Consider the following 25075-nt stretch of genomic DNA (forward strand, 5'->3'; position numbering starts at 1 on the left):
TTAAAAAAAATGACAAGCAATGCGGCAGTGTGCGTTGATATTTGATAAAGTAAACTGTAAATTATTATTGCAGCCGCTGTCCACAACGCGCTCTATCCGATAAAATATTATAATGTTATGTTATTTGGTATTGTGCACAGACTAACACAAAAACCATAGAGGACACTCAATGTGAACGATGGTTTTCCGGACGGACGGACGCCGCCATCTTCTCGTTTATCCTGAAATAATTATGTAGCTGTACACGAGAAGTACAACATCATAATATCGATCGGTAAACGACAAGATGGCCGCCATGTGTTGAAACATTTTTCGAGTGTCCGCTCCGGCGCGGTATCCGAAGCGGTATCGCAGAGGTCGGTAGCGTTATCATCGCGGCACTCCGGTAATTTTCTGGAATAAATTCATATTAAATTATTTAATAATCATCGGCGACATCGGCTGTGATAATTTTTTTCGTCCAAAAAAAAATTAAAAAAAATTAATAACGTTAATAATTTGAAAATTGAATTTAATAAAAAGTATAATATTGTGTTCGTGACGGGTCGGGCGACGGATTAACGCGGTTATTATTATTATTATTTCTTTTTTTTTTTGTTATGAAAACCATTTCCTCCCCCCCCCCTCGATTTACCTCCACGCGACCGTTCCGCCTCCACCAGCGTCGGTATGGCGTACCCCCACCACGGTCAAACATCCGGTGTACGCCAGCGCACCACCGCCACCGCATACCGTACGCACCGCACAGCAGCGGCCAGCGGCAGCAGCTTGTGTTGTTATGCTGATATTGTTTGTTATTATAATAACGGAGCGGAGCTGTTTATGTGTTGTGCACGGCCGCCGCCAGTCCTGAATGTGTGTGTGTGGTAATACTAACGTTGCATCGTACGATTATTATTATTGTTTATTATTCGTGTAGCGTTGCGGCTGTTTTGTATTTACTTTTATTTTTTTGCCGTTGTCGTTTTCGCCTAACATGGACGTCCGTGCGATGGCCCGTCGGACGATTTGACGGTGTGTCGCGTCGCGGTGGTGCAGCAACAACGTACACACAACGTAGTCGCGATTCGCAAATGCCTCACAATAATGGCGACGGTCAGCCGATGGTATTGCTCCGCCGGCTAGCGCCCGAGCAGATCGACCGATTTAGCGGCCGCAGAAGGCGGCCACAACATTAGTAAGTACCTAAAAATGTACCGGTTGTGCTTAAAACGTGTCGGCAACGCGCACGGCCGAAATATGAACAGTGTTGATTGTATGATAATATGTCTACCTATCCTAGTATGGGCAACAGTATAAGCAAGGTGAATGGCGAAGTTCACAGCGACGGCACGTCCCCCCTTGCCAACGGCCACGACCGCGACGGACAGATTGAATGCGCCGAGAAAAATTCAAAAGTGAACGGCCACGACAATAGTGTCGTCGACAAACCGTATCAGATGGCCCATCACTCGAAGAGCACCAGTGCGAACACGGTCGGCGCGACGTCGAAAAGACGGACGAGCACTGTTTTTGCCAACAACGGTACCGCGATTGCTCTGGCGGCGAACACGGCCGTAAGCCCAAATGTCAAGGTAAGCACTTGTATTGTACGTATCCAAGGTAATGACATCGGTCCGACGGTTTGCTAATATTATTCTGTTAACTGTTTTACTAGTCAGTATGATTTATTATTATACTTATAGTTTGATTAATCAACTCTAAACCAACTACATTATTAGTAATAAAAAAAAGAGAATTATTTTCTCTTTCGTCTAGTATTAATAATTGTGTTGCAGTGAAAACAAACTCTGATAAGGTTTTTTTATCATTCCATTTACCGTTAATGTCAATATTTGCATTGAACACTGTCTTTATCATTTACCTTCTTAATACTTTATTATACATGATATTGATAAACCATTTTTAAAAAATGATTAATCCATTTATCAATATAAATATTATGTACCTTATTCTACCTTATTTTATAATAATATTACATTTTGAACAATATAATAAATTATTTGAAAAATAATACACTTGTTGTAGATATTGAGCTCCTCTTGGTAAGAAATCATCTTAATCGACAAACATTACTCGATTTTAAGGACAAAACAATCGGTTTTATTATTAAGTCAATTTTATTTTGTTATTTCACATACAGACATATTTGAGGATCTTTTGAAAATTAAAGTAGGTTTATTTTTTGGACGGAATTTTAGTTGTCGACATGACGTGTAAATAAACTGTTTGAATTTTTAAACCATGCTTGTTAACATACTAAATAATTAATATTTTGGTTACATATTTTTAATTTTAACAACATAGTTTCAATAAAACGCCCTCCCGATGTTGACTACGTAACCATCGTAGTATAATATAATAGTAATGACATCAGTAATAAATAAATAAATCATACTTTTAAAATATTTCATTTAAGTATTTAAAACGGCAGTTATAAGCCGTTTATATATATTCTTACTTTTTAATCGGTTTTTCTAATAAATCTATCTAGTTGCTAATTCACAAATCGGCCTATTAGCTCCCGTAGAAAAAATAGCAAGCTTCACATGGGAAAACAAAAAATTTTAATCTGTCCAATACATACACCAGGAGAATTACTTCTACAAAAGTAATTTTTTATCAAACTTCCACCATTACTCTGAAAAAAATAACTCAAAAAGTATTATAACTAGAAAAGCTTAATATTTGTTCTCTTTAAAATTGGCTACTAGATTAATTTTTCTCAATATTAATATTTAAAAAAAGTATTAAGTTTTTCTAGTTGTAAAACTTTTAGTTTTTTTCTCCTAGTTATGGCAAATGTTTGATAAAAATTTTCTTTTGTCAAAGTAATTTTCTGAAGTATCTATTAAACAGTTGTCAATTTTTAGCTTCGATGCGGAATAGTTAGATATATTAGAAAAAAGTAAAAATATAAAATCTTCTAAAAGAATTAAAAAACCAAAAATCAGCCTTTTAGCCCTCATAGGGAACATAATAAACTGTATAGCAAAAAAAAATATTTAAAATTGGTAAGGTAAACACTTCAGAAAGTTACTTTGCGTTTTAGTCTTTATTTGCATAATATGTTGTACAACCGTTATAGTAAATGTCTTGACGCTCTTTACGGTAACTATAATACTTATAGCCCTTTGTTTATTTGAACTAAAGTGTTTTCGTATTGAGTAAATTATTCGTTCGCTTATTACTCTATTTTTATTTACTTATTACTACTATATATTTTTTTTGTTCTAGCTTGATTTACAAAGTTTAATGAATTGCTAAAATTGATGTCGTTTCCTAACTTAAATTGTACACCTAATTAATGTCGAATTAACATATTAAATTTTACATGTTTGCAGGGCAATGAGGAAGCGATTAAGGAAAATTCAAATGTCGATCGCAAAACCAGTGGTGCGTCAAAAGTGGTGCCGTCTAGACCAAGAGGAAGACCGCCACGAAATCGTGCGGTCGAAACCGTTAAATCCAATGTTGGTGCTAACACAAAATGCAATGGTTTAGTCAAACAAGTCAGCCCTACTGTTGTCCATACGACAGTAGAAAAAACACAAGAATGTGAACTTGCCCTGACCTCTCGCAAGAGGAAACATTCTGCCGAAGATCTCAAAGATAATACCACACCTGTGAAACGTGCAATCATTCTCGAAAAAGAACCTGAAAAAGGAGAATATTATGGCTTCCTAGCTGGGTACAGCTCGTTGCTTCATCCCCGACTAGAATCGTTATACTTACATAGTTACTGGCCAGCCAATTGGGCTTATTCTGCTCAGTCATTGACGGGTCACGTCTTAAAAAAAACCACCAAGGAATCGTTGCGAAAAATACGACAAATCATGTCTAACAGTAGTAATGTCGGTAGTATAGTGTCGAAGAGTAGTATTAACTATGCGCCGTGTTTAACTACAGCCGCTTCAACGTCAGCGCTTTCGGCAAATTCTACGTCGGTGCAGTCGAAGAAAAACGAAGAAGTGAAACTGCACCCGGCAACTCGTAGAGGACGTCGTAAAAAAATTGTTTCCGATAATGTTCAAGATACTGAAACCAGGAAAAAACAGGGAAGACCTCCGGGTGCACGTAACAAGCATTTGGCTGGCGTACTTAAAGACATCAGTCCAAGGAAGTCGCCCAGACAGCATGCTTCGACGTTGGCCGCAAAAGCTACTAAAGCTAAAGTCACAACCGTCGATGAGAGTGATGTGGTGAATTTGACGTACGAAGAAGAATCGCCTTTGCCGCCTGTGTTGGACGCTCCGATCGAGATTACACACAACGCTCAAAGACAGCGTAATAGGAAATCGGGATTATCGTCGAACCGCCATAGCGGCCCCCGGAGACGCACTCCACCACCGCCTAAACTGTGCGCTCAACAGAATGACAAGAGCGGTGAAGTCAAACTGCGCACTAAGCACGTCGACGTAGTAAGACGTAAAGTTCGAGACGAAAGAATACGCAACATTATGCAGACTAAGCAGCTGGCTTCCATCAGAGAGATTGCCGAGAAAAACCGTCGAGAGTTTGCGATGGAATTCCAACAGTATAACGACGTGGACGAGGAAAACTCAAACCCGTGTATAGTATTGCCTCCGTGTGAACACAAAGAATGGAATACGTCATTTGACGTTAAGGGACTTAACAATATGTGTGCTCAAATCATGTATGAGCAAAGTGCAGACAAAAGATACCTACTGCAGGCTTTGCCTCAAGACCTGTTGAAAGTTTTGCAGCGTTCAATTACAGTGGCCAAATCCCGACGAGTGGGAGACGATTGTTACATAACCGATTGCAATGCAACGATAAATTCAATCGATCCGAGGAAAAGACGCAACAAATACTCGAGAAAGAAAAAACAAAATATGACCGGTTGGCCCAAAGAAAAGCGAAGGAAAGCGCCGGCCCAGGCGTCAGAAAATGTTTCGGAAGAAGATGATCAAGTAGAAGAGAAAACCAAATCTACTGTAAAACGGAGGACTTCTGCAGTCGTACAAAAGCAGAGCCGTAAAAGACTTAAGTTGCAGCAGGCATCGGCGACCACATCCCAAAGACGACAAAAAAGGAAGAGTGGTGGTCCGGCGGTTACGCCTGGACCTAAGAAAGGTCGCCCGTTCAAAAAGACAGTCGCCGTAGAAAATGCTAACCCGAAGAGGAGTCCGCAAAAAAAATTGGTCATTTCTGAAACTCTTGCCGCTGACGAATTGAAAAGCGTTCCAGTACAGCCTCGAAGAACTCCCGGACGACCACGTGGAACTCCCGGACGACCACGAGGATCCCCCGGACGACCCAAAGGCAGTCCCGGACGACCCAAAGGCACCCCTGGACGACCCAAAGGCACTCCTGGGCGACCTAGAGGCAGCGTTGGTCGTCAAAGGCGACGTTTGAAAAAGCTTCACTACGACTCCGATACAGACAGTCCTTCTAACCATCATCGATCCGTACTCCCTCGTAAACAACGCGTCAAGTTAGTAATCAAGCGTAACAAAAGACCTGAAACGACAGTGTCGCAGTACCACTTGACCAGACGCCGAAAACAGTTGGCCGCGTCAAACGTATGGGACGAAGGAAGAGGTCGGCCAAAACGTTACAAAGTATCGAGCGCCGTAGAAGAAGCGTTTGTTGGCTCGCAACCATTCGAACAGCATTGTCCTTCGGATCCGTGCGCAATACTATCGACGGTGGAAGACGATACGTAATTTATGACAATTTTTGTATATCTTTTTTTATTTTTATTTGAAATGTTTCTACTTCTAGCCTAATAATAATTATTTAAGACTGTGCTGCGGTTCCTCCATGTAAATCATTCCCTATATAAAAAGAGTAAATAATATTGTACATAGTTAGTGCCATTTTGTAACTGTGTATACACCCATAGTTAATTTATTGAGTATGTATTTCATTTTTTCTTTATAGATAATTTATTGAAGGTAATACATTAATAAAACACAATAATTATTTTGATTGTAATTTGGAATTTTATTGTCATATTAACTGCCAAAATTTTATCACAAATGACAAGTGAAAAATATAAACCGTTCATTTTATGTTTGACGAGCGACAATAGTACCGGAGCGGATGAAAACAGAAATCTTCAGTGAGCATTACTTATTTGTTTAAAACTAATGTATTTTTTCCAGTTTATAACGTAGCTCTATGTTGAAAAAAAAAAACGAATAGAAAATGTTTTCCTATTAGCAAGTTGAGCAGTAATTTTTTTTTTTTTTTTTATGTACTAAATCTCATTCCTTTTGTCGACATAAAATAATCTGAACGGATTCATTAGGTTTTTTTTTTTTATATTTATAATAATAATAGGTAACAAAATTTAATAAATATAACCTTGTGTATGTGTGTGTGTGTATGTTATATAAAGTCGTACAAAATGTAAAAAAAAATATGAATTTGTAGACTAATACATGTACAAAAATATACAGGTTTTTTTTTTTTTGTTTTAACTCGTTACAACAACAATAATAAGTAATAATAAAATAAATACATTATGTTATAATAAATTCGGAATTAGACTTTGATTTTAGGAGGTTGTTCGATCACGACGTTGGTCAGAATGTTTGTACACTCCAGATCGGTATCTACCGTTTCGGCGATGCCGCCCAATCGTAATTTGTACGTACGAGCAGCCCACCGTATTATTCTAGGCCTCCACAACAGGGCCGTTAAAAATATGTACGGTCCTAGACATTCTCTGTACAGCCAAGCGATAGAGTACTCGACACGCGTGAAAGGCAACGGCGATCCCTGCAATGATAAATCCACAATTATTACGACAAACTCAAAAGAATAAATAAGCTTGATCAAATATAATATATCACCATAAAACACCATTCAGCTTAGTTTATATATTACAATGTATACAGAGATATATATATGTTAACATCTTAAATTAATTTGTTTAGTTAAACGTTCAATGTTTTTCACTAAGCGGGGAGTTTTATTTAATTTTAATTTTTTTAAACAAAATAATACAATTTAAGTTAGGTACGTTGTATCATAATAGTTGTATAATAATGGTAATTTATTAAGAGGTTCGGTATGGGAAATTGTTTTAATTACTAATTACATATATTACATCATCTCCTGACAACAATGTTCATTATTTTTCTACTAACCATAAAGACCTTAAAGATCTGGCTATTTATGAAGAGATACACAATAGATAACATAACTGTTGACTTATACAAAACTACGTTGGGGTGGAAACATTAAAAGTGTAGTTTCAAATTCCAAACTTCAATTTATATATATATATTGATATATTTAGGCTGTTCAGCTAGAATGAAAAGATGTTTAACAGCAAATAATATGTAACATATTATATAAGATTAATTAGGGAGGTCCGAAGGTCCTGAGGCTATGTAAAAACTATAGTAATTACTCCTTCCATAAAAAAAAGAAAAAATCATCCCAAACCACAACTTGGCTTTAATTAAAATGATAGAATTAAAGAAAAATTATTTGCTAATTTTTTGCCATCAGGTATTAGAAACGAGAGCACAGTTCAATCAAAGGTGTTACTAGTTACGCACATCTTGAGAAATCCAATGAAAATACTTAAATTACTGTCGCTAAGATTGCTAGCTTTACCTGGTTATGTTATTTGTATTTTAGACCTACAATACATACTAAGTAAAGCAAAGCCTTACTTTGTTAAAGATGGTTTACAGTTATATGTGCTATCTATTGTAATGAGTTTAACAATCAGACAATTTTATTTAAAAAAAATATAATTATATTATTTTCTATATAACAGTTATAAAAAAAAAAAACCTTTAAATGTGTAAAATAGGATTTATACAACATAATATGAGTACTCCTTTTTTTTTTTAAACAGGCTATAATATCGTTGAAAATGTAGTTTCGAAATCGGGAGATCGACGGGGATACGGTGAAAATAAAAATATACTCTTTTAAAATGAACTAAAAAACCGTTACCTGTATAGTTCTAAGCAAGATCCAATCGAGTAGAAACCATATAAGCGTGTGTACCAAATAGAACGCGTACGGATCGACAGTAGGCACCAGCAAGTGAGTGGACCACGCTGCTATAGCGCCCAATATCAGGCATTCCGACATCGGTTCCAACACGATAGTGTAAGGTACCATGGAGGCTCTCAGCTTGACCCATCTATACATGAGTCGCAGAAAAAAAAAATAATAATAATAATAATCATTTTGTTAGAGTGGATGCGTTCATTTTACTTGCCTTCTCAAACGATCGTGGAATCTATACAAATCCAACGTTCCAGAATTTTGAAGTGCTGGCAGTCCGCTAATCGTCGTACGCCAACCACGTTCGACTAACTGTTGCGCAATAAAATAATCTTCGGCCAGATACTGAGCAAAAGCGCCTAATCCTCCGCACTCGTCCAAGGCCCGTTTCCTTATCAAACTGGACATGCCCGTATGGCATACGGCTCTTATAAGATCAGCCACTAGGTAAATTCGAGCGTGAGCTGTGCCGAAAAATACCTAGGACAAGATGTGAGTAAAAATTAATATACATTAAAAAACAATTTATATATATATATATTATATTAATCTGGATCATTTCTAAACAAGAGCATCCTTTATAAATAAATTAAACAAAACATCTATGATGCTGCGATAGCTGAACAACGGAAACCTGACAAGCTCTTTGACAACTGTTTAGTTGAAAGTTGTTTCAGGGCCAAAATTTACATAGTTTGTCATGCCAAAAAAAAAATAAAAGTCAATCAGAATGAATAGGTAACAGTATAATACTCTGATAGCTTACTGATTTATAGCTTGAACATTTTAAGGAAAAAAATATTAATTAAAAACTTTTTTTGAAAAGAAATTTTAGCGTGAGTAGTTATAAGTTGTGTCGTTTGGCAATATATACAACCATTTCGTTCAAAATAAGAAACTATTAGAATAATATTATCATAATTTAGCTTCGATGCGTTGGCTGGGAAGTTATTAATACAAGATAAAACAAAATGAGGATTAAACTGAAATAGTGAGTCAAGCCACACACAGTTGCAGTTGTTCGTAAACTGTAACATTTCAATTGAATCCCTTTTAATCTGACAGCACGCGTCACAGGTACATTAAGCTTACCTTTTCTAGTGTGGCGACAAAACGCCTTTGACGAATGCCGGATTTATGGATATCTTCAATACGATCGCAAGTAAACGGTATTTGGTGAACAATAGCAACATCGTTCTGCATACAATCAACCATGTCCTTGAGAGTGTCTCTTCTCACTAAAAAAAAAAAACCCATCATTTACATCAAAGCCAGTCAATATCGTACGTATGTAATATAATTAAATGCATGCACAGTTAAAAAACAAGTATTGTGATCACGGCATACTTGGCGCAAAAACCCTAATTGATAATAAATTTGGAGGAAAAAAAATCATAAAAGGCATGGACAAAAGAATCACCTAAGATCCACAACTAGTAGAAGATGTAGTAATATGTAAAAGTGTTATAAGTTACAACTGTCGCTAAAAGTCACACAGCCCATACCTCCTCCAGTTACTAAAATTGATCAGGTGAACAATAGTTATATACTTAAATTGGACACCTTTCAAAAGATAATGATGGCACTGTGATGATGTGTGTCGAGCTTAAGCTCCCACAAGCCGGTCTCCTTACTTGGGAGAACTTAAAATATGTAAGAATACAGAAATGGACAGAAAACAGTCAATACACAAATAACTAACATAAAAATGATTTACTATAGAGCGACTCTCATCGATACTTATACAAATTAATTTATTTCTATACCTAAAATTGAACAACAATCAGGTAGATAAGTAGCGTAATAAACCATAGACAGTTTCAGTAGGTCACCTACTAAACGAATGCCTAGAAATGTATACATGAGAATGGGCGCACTTGAGTGTGCTCATACAGATGGATAATATTATTATCTTTTAAAACAAATAACAAACATGGAAATATTATTTTGCTTAATAAAAACTTTAATTTCTATACTAGTGAGGCCCAGTTAAAAAAAAAAGTTTAGATAAAATATCTATTTTGTAGTCAGTATAACATAAACTAGGCGCTATAACATGGCTGCTTCAGAGTTGGGCATTTCTATACAATTTTAATACTCTATTGATTAGGATAATATATTTAATTTTATTAATTAGGTTGTTTATGGGAATACAAAAAAAAAAACAATAGATAAAAATGTCTTATTTTTTAAATCTAATAAAATTATAAAAAAAAACTGTTATGCTATGAAAACATGTTTTACACAGTTTTTTTAGTTTAAAGGCTATTATTTATTCAAAAATTAGGCAAACGCTAAATTCCTATGCAATAGCTAAATTGTTGTTAAATAAAAATAAACACGATTTAAAAGTTAACTTCAACATGTAATGACTAAAAATGGTTGCTTTTATCTTATAACTTAAATAAAAAACACCCAACTCTGGTGATTAGCTACACTGAGGCCGTTTTACAAATAAAATTGGGCTGGTGTGGTGGTATAAGTTTCCGGTTTTGGTCTCTCTATCGCATTGATATTATGAGTCGGATGATAGTTAGAATAAATCTAAATACATAATATACATGGCAGATATTTTATTGTAATTTATTACAATTTACACACGACCACGTTTTTGGGAAAACTAAATATTTAAAATTCAGAAACGGTCTTAAGAACTGGAATCAGAATTATTATAGAAGTTTTAGTTTTTATTTTAAAAAAAACATAGAAGATGTAGTATGTTATTTGAAATTTAAGAGGCGATTGAACAAAAAAATTGACACGTTAGAGAAATCCTGAAGTTAATAATCGGTTTCTGTCTTTAAATTGTGTTTTTGTACAACGTTAAACTAGTAATTAGTTTTACACGTGCCGTCTATCTTGTTTCCATGACAGACACTACTAAACTCAACGTGTACAAATTTAATAACGCTTCTGAACAAATAAACTAAGACGTTTACTTACTCTTTATGGAACTATCCGAGATGAGCACAAACGGATATTTGGCTTGACTGTATGCAGGATGCATGTTACATATTTTAGGGTTTACCCCGACATCAGAAGCACCTGAAATAAAAAAATGTAAAAAGTGACTTTTAGTATATTTATTACATTAAAAAAAAACCCCCAAACCCTTTACTTGAATCATATTTTTTTTTACAAAACGGCTATAACCATTAATTAATACAATAGGAAAAAAGTACCTATTAACAACCGCAAGTCTACGCTTGACCCATAAGTTTCAAGCATTGTAGTGGCCACTTGAATAGCCGGGTCATTACTATCTTGTACACACAGAAGGACCTCGTACTGAAAAAAAAATATATATACATATGTATAGACATACAAACGATAAATAACATAAGCAAAGTACTATCTTGGCTATTCAGACAACATACGACTAATTACGGAAATGACATAATTGACATTTTAAACTAACCAACCTAAGTTGTTAATATTAATATTATAATAACTTAATTATAATTGTTGTTGTGTCTTTAAGTATTATGGCAGTATTAAAGTAATTTGTCATAGAATTTATAGTAATTAGCCGGCTAACGACATGCAATATAGAAATTTAAAAAAATAACATATAATAAAGCGATAATATTTTACAGTTATCCCGTGGTTGAACTTCTTATAGAGAATTTTCACATCACATACAATTGTATGTGTATTTCTTTCATATTTTTTTTAGATATAAATTTTTAATTTATGACTTAAATTTATAAGAAAAACTAATAAAGATTTAACAATTTTTATCATTATTTTCTAACAATGTACTATTTGATATTTAATTTTAAAAAAAAATGCATAAGTTTGCATATGTTATAAGTAGAGCTCGGATGTTATTGACCATAAATGTGTTAAAATATGTATTTTTAAATATTAAAATATGCAATAATATATCTTTATTGAGGTCAACAAAAAAAATTTAGCCGGCTAAATATAATTTTACATAGGTTAGTTATTTAAAAAGATATTATAAGGCTTGGCAATGTTTTCAAATTTAAAAGAACATTTAATACTTTTCTCAACTTCATACTCATTCACACGATTAAAGATAATAATAAAATGGAACAGTTTTAATAATTATACTTACAAATATGCTACTAAATATAGAAATAATCATTACAGGCAAATATATGCTATATAAGTTTGCTGATTTGAAATCAAATTTTTATGAATAGAATTTATATTGTATTTCAGTATAATTCTGATTTTACTAAAAAATATGCAGTCATAAACATCCGAGCTTTAGTTAAAAGATAATTCGGTTGTACAGTCGTAATAAAGATTTTGAATATTACACTGAATAAGCCGCCACTAGAATTACATTTGACTACATAATATTATGTTATGTTTTTTTGTTATCAAAAAGATAAAAAAATTTTTTTTTTTTTTAAAAACCTAAATAAATGCTTTAGTTACTAATAAAATATTATGTGCCAACAGTTTGGATCAGTACCTTGGGATAGTCGATCGTGAAGTAAGTGCGCAGGTTGTCGGCCAAATTGGGATCTACGCCCACCATAGGTTTTATTATACTGACTCCGGGGTAATCTTTGTCGGCCTCAACTGAGACCGTATTGACGTCAGTTTGTTGTTTTTTAATCCGATGCAGTTTGTACTTGCTGCAAAACCAAAAAAAGGCGACAATTATATTCACCGTAGACACGACCGTCGGTCTCGTGCGGACTCGAAGGGTTACCCGTAGCAAATAGCCGCCAAATGGAAAAGCCAATAGCCGAACCAGTAGACGAGAACGCCGCAAGCCAACAGTTTGCACCATGTGTCCGGAATCATCATGGTCGTTCCTACGTAGGTAGCACGGCAAACGACTCGTACATTATCGACGTCAACTAGCTGTGAGCCGTAAACACAAACACACACAATATTAAAATCACATTATCATCTAATTAGTAGTTAGGTAAGCAGGCAACGTTAATGTTTTATTACATAAATTATTATACTGTTATTCACATAATCTTACCTCTCACGTTGCGCAAACCGGTGTGTTGGTTATCATTTATAATTATTAGTATTGTTATTGTGTTACTTTCAAAGACACAAGGCCAATCATCACGATAATTAAGTATTATAGCAAATATAAATTATGATTCATCACGTTCGACGGCGGAAAAAGAAAAAACAACCTACCCATTCGTTATCAGTTTTTTGGTTTTTATTACTGCCGTTTAACCTTACGGTGTGTGTGTGTGTGTGTTATATAATGTAATATTATATTATTATATAGCCGGTGTCGAGTGTTGGGTTTTAAAACTCGTTATACGTCGGCGGCTATTGGTTTACATATATAATATAATATTTAATAATGATATAAGATATTGTAATTTTAGTAGAGGGAAACCACACGTCATTTATCAGTAAGACGTGGTGGTGGTGGTGGCACTTGAGACGGGAACAGCTCGGTCGATAGGTCAATATCAATGTTTATAGCTGCTGCTGATAATAATATATGGTTATTATCATCATAATATTATATATTATTAATAATAATTACCTACTCCACCGAATAGGCCTATTACTATTACTTTGGTCGATAATAATATCGAGTGTATTGTTATTTATTAATTATTATTATCGGCAGAAAGCGCACTGTTATCACTTTGGCCGTTCGATAACACACTATGCATTCTTTACTCAATATTTTTTACGGTATACTAATTACTATTATAATATTATATAATAATATTTTTATTATATTACATTATGTTCATTGTATTGTGTAAAGTACGCTTGTCTATGCGTTAATTATTTTTGTAAACATTATAATATATACGGTAAGATTCATGGCTTAGCATAAATATAATACAATAATAATATGGTTTACTATATTATGGCAATATGTTATTGCGTGCGGTCGGTTTTTTTTTCACGTTTTAGACCAAAAAAGCCAGGCAAAATGTCGACTACTTAGGAGGATCGTATTGCAATTATGTAATGATACACGAGCTCTTTGGCAACTCCTACTATGTCGTGTAGGATACAAATTTTTGGATTTTTTTTTTTTTTTTTTGGGAAGGTCTAATTTACTGAACTGATCGACTTTACTCGTGTGAAAAAATTGGCTTTTAATATCGAAAAAATTGCAAATTTAATTTTATTGACTAGGTACGAGAAACTGAAATTCGGCTTCCTACATAACACTCGAATAAGAACTCATAGAACTCGAATCTCTTTACACAGTTGAAATAGAGCCGTCCTAAAAAAATGATTTAAATTAAAAACAATACCTTGAAGCTTGTACAAAATAACCGGTAAATGAATATTGGCATGGTCGAAATTGATTAAAACCGTTTTTTCTTAAATATTGCATATACAAAACTCCTTAACAACGGCGCGACTACTAGGGAAGGACAAATGGGACATAATATGTCCAGGGGCAAATTCCGCGTATTATAGAAGGGGCAATAGCTGTATTCTTAAAATATTTTTTTGATTATCTAATTATTATTTTTCACATTTGACCGCATTTGAACGTGTAAGAATGATTTTTTCAGCGATTTAGTAAGTAAGTTTTCATTTTATGAAATAATTATTAGAATTTGGTTTATAGTATAAGTACCGCGTTCGTATCAGTGTTAGTTTTACCATTTTCTGTTTTCAGTGGAGGCCCGTCATAGGAGAATTTGAAACTGAGTTTCCCCTTAAAAATCTTTAGCTACTAATGAATAATTATATTAATAATAATAAATAATATGGACATTAAGTATATCCTATACATTTTATTGTGTTTTATTGGGTTTCGAAGCCCCAACCCTCTAGCTTTACAGATAGACAGTTGAGCAACTAACAATAAGTCACCTAGGCTGTATACTCGATATAACTAGGTACCTATTATAGAGTTTTTAAACATAAATAATTTTCAAAATGTATTAATACAATTTTTTTTAAATATAAAAACATAGATTACTATGGTTGGTCGAGATTTTATAATTTGTTATATAAATTTGTGTGAACATATTATAATAAAAAAAACGATAAGAATACCCTAATATTATTATTTTTTTTTATGTTTAAAATTCGATAAAAAGCAGCATTTTTTATTTAAAAAACCTGACTTGGGCGTTGCTATATTCCGTAAATTTATTGTAAGAACACCTCAAGTTCACGACCACGTTATTTAATGACTACTAATTGTGATATCGAAATAGAACTTTCACTTGACAATTGAAATTTAAGTGTTCTTTATCATAATATCCTTCAACAATTTTTTTTTCAAATTTTTAAGTAACTAAAAATTGTAAAACAAATTCAAAATCTCATCAATTACATTAAATTTGTATGCTCACTCGAGGTAAAAATATTGAAAACCCTATAACTTCTTAGGGCTTAAATCAAAGACTCTAAAATTTGTATAGCACTTACTTTTGTTATGTATAGGTATAGAACATCTGGTAAAAGTTTTGGTAACGGATACTTGTTTTTACTAAGAGTTGTAAGAACTTGAATACAAATATGTTGTGCGTTGTTTCCAAAACCAGTGGTCGTTTCGACCCCACTGTGCTCTTTAACTACAATGCTGAGTTTTTTTTTAATTATATATTTATGTACATGACTTTCCGTTAGTGGTAAAATACTAATAATAATTTTTGGACCCTCGGTTGAAGTCCCAGACGACTACATGAACAGACAACAGTAGTATACAAAGTGATCATTTTATTTAAAAAAAACATGCTTTTCCAAAAAAAAAAATAGTAAAAAGTGAACTAAAAAGTAAAAAATTAATTTTATTACAAGAACAATTTACCAATCAATTGTAGCATATTTTATCTTAAATGTCAACAACCGAAAATTAACTAAAATTTTAAAGAATGTTAAACATCTTAAATTTTTTTTTTTACTTTTTAGTCCTATTACAGGTATTTAATAATTGCTGAATAGATTACTACATTAATTTTGGAAGATTTGGACAAAAATGAAATACACATAAATATAATGTTCATTAAACCAAAACAAAAATTAAGATCACATTGTACAAATACAATATATGATAATGCAGTGTAAAAAAAAAAGTGGAATGCAGATCAATATATTACTATTAGAATCGGCGATTTCAACCATACCCGACCAACGGCAGATATGTCAACGACAACTAGTGATGGGAATCCGAAAATCCGGATTTTTCAAAAAACCGCTTTTTAAGTCATTTGAAAATCATATAATTGTTAAATACTATTACAATATAAAGATGTGTACCTAAGTAAAATTTGTCGATAAAATGTTTTAAAAAAAACTCTTAACTTTGTCTATAAAATGCTTTCGGTTTTCGGATTTCAACAAATCCGAAATTCAAAAGCAGTTTATTTTGTTTTATTTTCACATATTTATCAAAAAAATGTTACTTAAATATAGAGCTTTATATTGTAAAATTATTTAACACTTATATGATTTTTAAGTAGCTTAAATCGTGTTTTTTTTTGTGAAAATCCGGATTTTCCGATTCCCATCACTAACGACAACCCATTTTATTTGTATATTAAATTTAAACCGTACATGTTAAAATACACAGAACACGTGCATGGTGTGGTGCATTCAATATCTCATTGGGTTTATCAATTAATAACTTAAATTGTTTTTCATAGTGTTTTTTTTATAATGTGATATAAATTTTTTTTTTGTTTTTACTTCCCTCCAAAACTAATTGTTTTTTTTTATAAACTTGTAACTTAAGTTATTGAAGTTTAAAGTTTTGGGCAGGAGGAAACGTGGAGTGTAGTATTATTTTTATCAACGCGCACTTTCCCTGCCGTCGTAACTTTTAAACTCTTATAACTTTAAAAATAACTGTTCAAAATGGTTATCAACCAGTCAACATTTTTAGTAAAATATTCATAATAACAATTGTCCAATACTTATAGGTGAGTTGAACATTTGACAAACGTTTAGTGATGGAGAAATTATTTTTAAATTACGTACAATTTACGCAATTTAATATTTTACTTTTAAGGTCATTATGAAAGCATACATCTTGACAGCGATAAAAGCCTTGTAAAATTGGTTAGGTATCTATTATTATTTATTACTATTCACGGTCTTATATAAGACCGTGGATAGTACCACCAACATCGATTTTACCAAAAACCCGCCAAGAGAAATTTCGTATTTTAATATCAAAAACATTGCCTTTAGTTAGGTTCTTATCTTTATTGCAAATTGTAGTTAGATCTTTATCAGTTCTCTAATTAAAATCGTATTCACTATACACGTAAAATTATATAATGTAAAATTCATAAAAAAAATTACATTATATTAGTGTACCTATATATATAACTTATAAGTATATGTTATAATTTAATATTATTTGGTATAAAATAATAATAATTTTATTGAAATTTCCCACAAATTGTTTATATTACTATTTAAATAGAACATTATTTTTACTTTTTACCTAAATTAGTTGACGATTTCAAAATTTGGCTGTCAAGTATAAATTAGTTTTACCACATCTTACATATGTATTCTGTAGTTAAAGAATACAGGTAGGAGCTTTTGAGCTTTGTCTTCAATCTTGTCTTTTAGAAGATATATTATTAACAAAACTTGGTACCTAAAGGATATATTAAAGCAAGGAAAACGGAACATATGACACTTGTAGTTTAAATACCTCACACAAATAGCTAGAATAAAACACATATTTGATTTTCAAGTTTCTACACAAATCAATATATACATTATAAACTTATAGTCCAAAGTGAACCTATTGCCGGATAAAGACTTGTGATGAGAAAAAAAATTGTTGTACGGCCCTTTTGCATGGGATAATAGGTAGATAATAAGAATATTGCATAATATAAAATTATTGTAAACTAGAATAAACAATTCTGTTATATTAATAAAAATGATCAAACTAGGGTCATAATCGTATAAACGTCATACTTAATAAATATATAATGTAATTTAATGCAATCTTGCTTTTATGTTGGTGAGATTAACTAATCAGACTGATTGTCTTACGGAATTAAAAAAAAAAAAGGAAAACTAACTAAATAGTATCCCGTACCATACAGATTATATATATATATAATAATTAAATAATTAATAACAAATTATCAAAAATAGTATTCAATACCAAATAATGTATTTTAAATGTCTGTATTAAAATACCTTGCAGGATTGAATGTTATTTATAATCTATTAGTAGGTTTTTAAAATAATTATTATTCACTTAATATTTTACAGAAATTAGTTTATATTAAGCTACTCTGGGTATATATTTTTAAAAAGAAACCAAACTAAACAATATGAATTTGTTCAGTAATAGTTATTCATATAATTTAAAAATATGATTCAATTTTTGGTCAATATAAATTTGCAATTTTACAATTATCTCTTGATTTGAAAATGTCCATATTTGATAGAAGATGGCATAGCCCATATTTTATTCATCTAAGTACTTATTCATTTAACATGGCCATTTACTTAGCGATAATCAAATCTCTACAATGAAGTTAAAGTTTTAATACCACACAAAAGTATCCTGCAAATTTTAGTACATAACAGCTTGGGGATTTTATTTATCTTTTTAAGACACGTCTAAACAAATTTGTGTTGTTATTTATTGTTTCGTTTTTTCTTATAATTACTACATCTTTAAAAATGTGTCAATGGAGAACTGTTCAACCATCATCTTTGACTCATCTTAAAACTGAAAGATATATTATTAATAAATAAGTTAAAAGTTGAAATGTTAATTATTAAAATAATAGAGATTAAATCAATTAAAACAATTTTACAAAAAATAACTCCACACCTGTTACCACATTTAATCAGATTAGAGATAGTTTCAGGAATCGAACCGCTCTAATGAATAAGCATACCGATAAGCTTTTTATGTCTTCAGACGACTACCATCATACTGTAAAACATAATTTACTTGTATTAATAGTTTTATTTAAATAGGATGTAATAATATTGTCACACAAATTAGTACAACATAGTGTATGTATGAACTTTGTCGCTAGGTACTATAATTGATAAATATATTATGTTATTCATATTAAATATTGCAAGTTTATATTATGTGAAAATAAGAGTTTTGAATTATGAATAAAAAAAGAATTCTAATAAAAATATTAATTTAATATTAATAAGAAACGAAAGTAAATTTTATTTACCAATAATTATCGTTGTCGTCGTATGAACATGTTGGTTTTTTGTCATAATAAATGTATCGTAAAAATGTGTACTATTTAAAAAAATATATTATAAATTTTAACACGGTTATTTTTTTTTATCATTTGAATTATTGCCGTTTGGTTCTAGAGATAACAGTTAACTCTGATAAACGTTAGTTATATTTTAGTTACTTTTATTCTGATAGAATTGGCAGACTGATAGAATGTGATTTTATATTTTGGTGTTTCTGGGTTGGTCACGCTGATAAAATAAAGATTGTGTTATCTCTTGGAAGAACTCTTATCTCTTATCATTTTTTGGAAGAACTGCCCTGTACACAAACATGCATTATGCGCGTTCCATGTAATCAGTTCAGTGGGAGCGCGTTGTCGTGTAGTTTGCACCACAGATTATATGAAAACAGATTGTTCACTCTCGATGTAAACAAAAAATGAGCTGATAAGCACTCCGCCGAAACCAGTGTGACCATGTCAGCCGGAACGAAATTATCGAACTTGTATTTACCACAAATTATATGATTATTTCATATAATCTCATATAATTTCATATAATCACAAATTATATGATTATTTCATATAATCTGTGTATTTATCATATTAAATGTTAAAAAAATAATAAATGTTATATCGGTAATAATATTGATCCCGTCGATAACACTCTATCATTATCTCAAAGACATTTCATTACTAACACTGATATATATATCAGTGTTGGAAAGAATGCATTTATTGGATTTCATTCCTTTTTAGAGGAATGCAATCATGAATGTATTACATTTAGTTTTAAGGAATGAGGAATGGGAATTAATTAACTTTATGTCGGAATGTGAATGAATTCTAAAAAAAGAAACACTTCATGGCAATTTAGTAATTTTTAATTGACTGTAATTCACTAATTTGTATTTAATTTATGATATATTTTATACATTTTTTCATAGCAAATGAACAGATTGATGAACAATAAATAATCAATTAATAACATTTTATAAACAGTTTTAAAGGAATTAATTTTCTGAAAAAACGAATGTCTTACATCAGATGAATCACCTGTAGTTTATACAAGGTGATCTTTTGGTTGACATTATTATTCTGACCAAAAAAAATTAAAATTATTAAAACATATTTTTATTTTTAAATTTGTTTTCATTCATAATACTAAAATAGCATCTAAGTCTTTTATACAGTTTGCATTTTCAGAATAATGGAAATGGTTCTGGCAAAACATTTTTTTTAAACGACCAAAAATGGACTGGTGTCGGATTTATATTACTCCCATATCCCACCCCCTAGGATGGTTACAAGTTTTTTTTGTTTTTAAGCCATAATTTTGGGACCTTTAAGTTGAAAATTTGTCAGTTGTTAGAACTCATATGTATCCGTAACATGTTAAACGGAAAACAATTCGGCACTTCAGTTTTTTATACTATTTTACTAACAATTATACTATTTTATTTATGTGAACTTTGTGATTTATTAATTTTTACTAATTATGTCATGTTCATTATTTTTTATTTATTTTAACCTATTAGCAGGCGCGTATGCGCATTTTATACGCCAAATATACTTTTAAAGGCACGACTTTTATCTGAGTAGCCTATAGAATTAGAGTAAATAAAAAATTGGTTATATTAAAACACGTATAACTAGGTATATAAATATGCAATACTTTTAGTTGTTTAATACTTTTTTATAATAATTTGTATTATTTTATTTATAATTATTTTTTGTTTATTATTTTTGAATTGATATTATTTTTACAATAACAATGTAATTAAATACTGCGTGTCAATACTATTCATAGTTGATTAATGCTCTGTCAGTTGTCATGCCCTATGGTGGACAGCTTACTATTTCTCTATGTTAGAAATAATTAAAATTGTATATTAATAAGTATGGATATGTTATGTTTATTGTTTATAATGCATTATATTTTTACTTATTGGGAATTTTAAAATGTCTTATTATTAAATGTATTATTATTTATTAATTGTAATTTATTATTGAAATTAAAATTATTGCCCTTGGATAAGACATACTATATAGTGCGTAAAATAATATAAAACAACTGTAATTGTAAGAATAATATTATTAAATTATTATTATTATCATTATGGTTATTAATATTTATAAAATGTTTGGTAAATACAAGAGAAACATTCTGTTTAGCTCAATTATTTAACAAATGCGAAAGCCCGCGAACACGTTTAAAAACAAATTCCCTTCAGACGGTCACACTGATTTTGGCGGGCCAATCATAGAACCTTATTTGCAATCCTATTGTTAAAGGCCCGAGTGAACAATCTGTTTTCATATAATCTGTGTTTGCACTAAAACCGCAATTATTGTCAAGCAAAAGTCGATTTGTTGTTAAAAATTAAGATTTATTTTTGTATTCTCTTATTTGTGTGAATTATAACTAGTTAAATTCGATTTAGCGCCATAGGTGCAGGTATTTTTTGCCATTATTTTTACTACCGGTCCGATTGGTGAAAATCTCTGAATTTTAATCATAATAACTCGGTCGAATTCTGTGATAAACACCTAACATAGTGCGTTTGTTACAATTTGTGTTACAATTGAGTTTTGTCTTGCCTGTTAATAATTTATTATAAGTTTTTAGTAACGGCCTTGGACAGCGGTTTACGGATCTACGTTGTGTGAGTACTTACGGTTTTGTATTTCTAATTTATTTACACTATTGACGTTCTATCTTCTATTGACTTAGAATACTGCTTGTGAATGAATAAAATCAAAATCTATAGGTGTTTGTTTATTACTTATCGTTTACTCGGAGTAAAATCGAGCGATACAGCATTAACGCCACTTTAAATACCTCTTTTTTTTTTTTATATAGAAAATTAATTGTATTTTGTGTCTTATACATGTTTTAGGTTAGTTAATCTTACAATTAGTAAACAATCAAACACAGAAAAGGTTCACTTGTAATCTATACTGTAATAGGTACAAGCAAAACTATTATGGAAGTTATTATGCAAGAACGCTTAAAAAAAATTTACCAATTTTATGAGTAAGTCATTAATTGAAAAGTTTTATTTATTTTTATTGTTTGTATTTTTATCGGGCCGTTTTAAATAATATAGCAGAGTCCTGGTGCACTTTACACATTAATATATACAAGATGATAATTTTATCGTGAACCATTCAATATCTCATAGGGTTTAGTAAGGAATTAGTATTTAGTGATTCTAATATCGGCCCATCTCTAGTTTTTGTACAATGTGATCTCAATTTTTCATAATTTTTTTTTGTATGTACCACCCTCCCAACTTAATTTTTTTTTAATAGCTACTTTTGAAACTTAAGTAGTAACGCATTAATTTCACTAGCTTTTTAAATTAAGAGGGGAAGTACGGGTGGTCAAAATCATCGACCAGTCAAAATGTCAAAACTAAAGTTCTTATTAAACCCGGTGACATGTTGAGTGGTTTATGATAAAATGATCACATTGTATATTTTATCATAAACATTTTTTTTAAAAACTTTTAGGTTAAATATTTTAAAACAATAATTAAAAATGTACTTTATTTGTAAATAAAAGAAAAAATGGTGTTAAATGAATTTTAAAATCTTATAATTCAGATCTTTCATTTAAAAATGATGTGTTATTTTTTTACATAATCCAAGTACAAAACTTATACTTTGGCTATTTCAAGTTTTTTAATAATCAAATCTTATAGTTATTCATAACTATTAATGACAATACATACATTAATACGGATACATTTTTTCTAGGGACAAAGAATTTTGTGATGTTACCATAGTTACTGATGAAGGCTTAATAATAGAAGCACACAGAAATATATTGGCTTCTGCAAGTCATGTATTTTATAAGATGTTCAGTGGACAGTTTAGAGAAAGAAACGAAAATGAGATTCTTATAAAAGAAATAGATTCTGAAATTTTAGAATTGGTGGTCAAATTTGCATATACTCGTAAGCTGGATATTAAAGAAACCAATTGCGTGGTAGGAAATATGCAATAGGGTATACAATTTATAAAATATTACTCTATTTTTAATTACTTGCTATACATTTTTTTTAGAAACTGTTGATGGCTGCTGACATGTATGGTCTAGAATATATAAAAGAGTTTTGTTTTATATACATTAAAGAAAACATGAGTCCTACAAATTGTATTAGTTTCATGAAACATTCCAAACTAATATCAGACGAAAAAATTTACAATTTTTGTTTGTCATACTTTTTAAACCATTTCACGTGAGTAATCAGTTGCTTATGGTCGCAGCATTTTATTAAATAATCAAAAATAAAAAAAATGATTTTTTGTAGTACAATTGTAAATTCGCATCAAGCATTAGAAACGCTTTATGACTTTGATTTTGATGATGTTGTCGAGTTTATTGCACGTGATGATTTAGTAATTGATAATGAGGAAAAGGTATAATTATTGTAACTAAAAATAAATTAAAAAAATAAATAATTTTAATGTTGTTTGTATTACAATTATTTAATAATAATTTATGAATTTATTTTAGATATTTGATTTTATCACTGGTTGGATACGCTATAACCCAGTTGAACGTAATGACTTGTTACCGGTTCTTATGAAATATTTACGTTTGCCTTTGATTTGCAAAGAAGGATTACAACGGATTTATAATTAATTTTATTAAGTATACAATAGATTTTTTTACTAATAAATATTATAAAATGCAGGTATTGTTATCGCAAAAAACGACACACTCGTGTTTGTGAATAATAGAGGTCAACTTCATTGTGAAAGATATGACAGAGAAAAAAATCAATGGCAATTGGTTGAAAGAGCAGGAAAGTACTTATCAGACCTAACAAGTCATTTGGTTACTTTTAATGATATTACTCTTAAATCCTATGGTATTCAATTATAATACTACTTTTTTTCAATAATACCTTTTAGTGAATTCAATTTAGTCTTGAAATTATTTACACATTTTGTCGTTGACGATTTATTCGTTTTAGTTAATAACTTCATTGTAAACTATATTACACTAAGTTTTAATTATAAATTAACTAGAAGGTACAAAATAAAGTTATGAAAAATCTTATTATAGTAATTACGATTTGTGTAAATATGGCCTATAATTAAATTGTATCCGTCGACAAAAATCTCTGTTCGTTATTATATTTTAAATACATTTATTATGATCATATATAAAATTATATGATAAGAGTAATGTTTTTTTGTGTGTGTGTTAATTGTCTATTTGGAAAATATAAAATAAAGACAAGTAAAAGTTTAAAATAATCAATTTGATGTTAATCTGTGATAGGAGATCTGTGATTTCTAGAATATAACATGTATTAGACAAATTATAATTAAACGTATAATTTTCATTTGAGGACTTTTCGACATCGATATCTTGCTTAAAAATGTATCGGTTTTAGAATACTATTTGTGGCTTTTTTGTAGGGTCGGTTAAGTTACTCAAGTAGTAGCAGTTTTACCGTAAAGATTGGTTTTTATATTTTTTTAATAAGAAACAACCAGCTGCTTAAAATATCATATTAACAGTTTGTTAATTGTGCGCAAACTGCTAAGGTAAGTGTAAGGTACATACCCTCTTATAATTTTTTACTTTATTATTTTACCATTTACCACATCAAAACAGTCTGTACACATTTGTAAGCTGTTAAACTGACGGTAAAAGATTTTTTTCACAATAATCCCGGAAAACACAAACAAATTATAAAACATTTAAAATATCATAAAATTGTTATAAGAATATTATTCCAATATAAAAATAATAGTATATCTCCACGATATATTAATATATTTTTTTATATATTATATGATGTTTATAGCAATAAAAACATTCTTTATAAATTTTATATTTGAATATAAGTTTTCTTAAAAATATCTATTATGTATGTATTCATTTACTTACCAGTTAATAACATAATATAATAAAACAA

At 30.7% G+C, this 25075-nt stretch overlaps 3 protein-coding genes and 1 long non-coding RNA gene across 5 annotated transcripts; 2 read left to right on the forward strand and 2 right to left on the reverse strand.

Moving 5' to 3' along the window:
- Window positions 1–743: 743 nt before the first annotated feature.
- On the forward strand, window positions 744–6205 carry LOC126841574 (uncharacterized). The gene is made up of 3 exons (XM_050578156.1): window positions 744–1177; window positions 1283–1574; window positions 3345–6205. Exons 1-3 carry the CDS (start codon window positions 1074–1076, stop codon window positions 5688–5690), a joined length of 2742 nt encoding a protein of 913 aa, XP_050434113.1. The 5' UTR covers window positions 744–1073; the 3' UTR covers window positions 5691–6205.
- A 97-nt stretch (window positions 6206–6302) lies between these two features.
- Window positions 6303–13311, reverse strand: LOC126841576 (ceramide glucosyltransferase-like). Of its 2 annotated transcripts, none has more exons than XM_050578158.1 (9): window positions 13141–13311; window positions 12692–12846; window positions 12449–12614; window positions 11184–11289; window positions 10945–11046; window positions 9094–9239; window positions 8216–8481; window positions 7945–8137; window positions 6303–6750 (listed from the first exon to the last, which is right to left on the reverse strand). In XM_050578158.1, exons 2-9 carry the CDS (start codon window positions 12787–12789, stop codon window positions 6514–6516), a joined length of 1314 nt encoding a protein of 437 aa, XP_050434115.1. In that variant the 5' UTR covers window positions 12790–12846; window positions 13141–13311; the 3' UTR covers window positions 6303–6513. The 2 variants fall into 2 exon arrangements, with proteins under 2 accessions (XP_050434115.1, XP_050434114.1); XM_050578157.1 differs by having other exon boundaries at window positions 12974–13310.
- Window positions 13312–18342: 5031 nt separating this feature from the next.
- LOC126841580 (uncharacterized) lies at window positions 18343–19321 on the reverse strand. Its single transcript, XR_007686199.1, has 3 exons — window positions 19122–19321; window positions 18758–18862; window positions 18343–18652 (listed from the first exon to the last, which is right to left on the reverse strand). It is a non-coding gene; the product is annotated as an uncharacterized LOC126841580 (long non-coding RNA).
- Window positions 19322–21468: 2147 nt separating this feature from the next.
- Window positions 21469–24270, forward strand: LOC126841573 (kelch-like protein 2). The gene is made up of 6 exons (XM_050578155.1): window positions 21469–21799; window positions 22034–22170; window positions 22896–23127; window positions 23205–23380; window positions 23453–23561; window positions 23659–24270. The coding sequence occupies exons 2-6, from the start codon at window positions 22121–22123 to the stop codon at window positions 23785–23787; spliced, it is 696 nt and encodes a 231-aa protein (XP_050434112.1). The 5' UTR covers window positions 21469–21799; window positions 22034–22120; the 3' UTR covers window positions 23788–24270.
- The last annotated feature ends 805 nt before the right edge of the window (window positions 24271–25075 follow it).

The sequence above is a fragment of the Adelges cooleyi genome, unplaced genomic scaffold, assembly GCF_023614345.1.
Source record: "Adelges cooleyi isolate 19-005CV unplaced genomic scaffold, UGA_ACOO_1.1 ACOO_flye_CR_arks_rails_tigmint_CR_PRNA_394, whole genome shotgun sequence".
NCBI classification, from domain to species: domain Eukaryota; kingdom Metazoa; phylum Arthropoda; class Insecta; order Hemiptera; family Adelgidae; genus Adelges; species Adelges cooleyi.

Excerpts from the sequence above, each read along its gene's own strand:
- LOC126841573 (XM_050578155.1), top strand. The coding sequence starts at position 22,121 with ATGGAAGTTATTATGCAAGAACGCTTAAAAAAAATTTACCAATTTTAT. Across the intron at positions 22,171-22,895 it reads AAAATTTACCAATTTTATGA|GGACAAAGAATTTTGTGATG; the intron begins GTAAGTCATTAA and ends CATTTTTTCTAG. Across the intron at positions 23,562-23,658 it reads TAATTGATAATGAGGAAAAG|ATATTTGATTTTATCACTGG; the intron begins GTATAATTATTG and ends AATTTATTTTAG.
- LOC126841576 (XM_050578158.1), bottom strand. The coding sequence starts at position 12,789 with ATGATGATTCCGGACACATGGTGCAAACTGTTGGCTTGCGGCGTTCTC. Across the intron at positions 11,290-12,448 it reads TCACGATCGACTATCCCAAG|TACGAGGTCCTTCTGTGTGT; the intron begins GTACTGATCCAA and ends TTTTTTTTTCAG. Across the intron at positions 9,240-10,944 it reads CTCGGATAGTTCCATAAAGA|TGAGAAGAGACACTCTCAAG; the intron begins GTAAGTAAACGT and ends TTTTTTTTTTAG.
- LOC126841574 (XM_050578156.1), top strand. The coding sequence starts at position 1,074 with ATGCCTCACAATAATGGCGACGGTCAGCCGATGGTATTGCTCCGCCGG. Across the intron at positions 1,178-1,282 it reads AGAAGGCGGCCACAACATTA|TATGGGCAACAGTATAAGCA; the intron begins GTAAGTACCTAA and ends TACCTATCCTAG. Across the intron at positions 1,575-3,344 it reads CCGTAAGCCCAAATGTCAAG|GGCAATGAGGAAGCGATTAA; the intron begins GTAAGCACTTGT and ends ACATGTTTGCAG.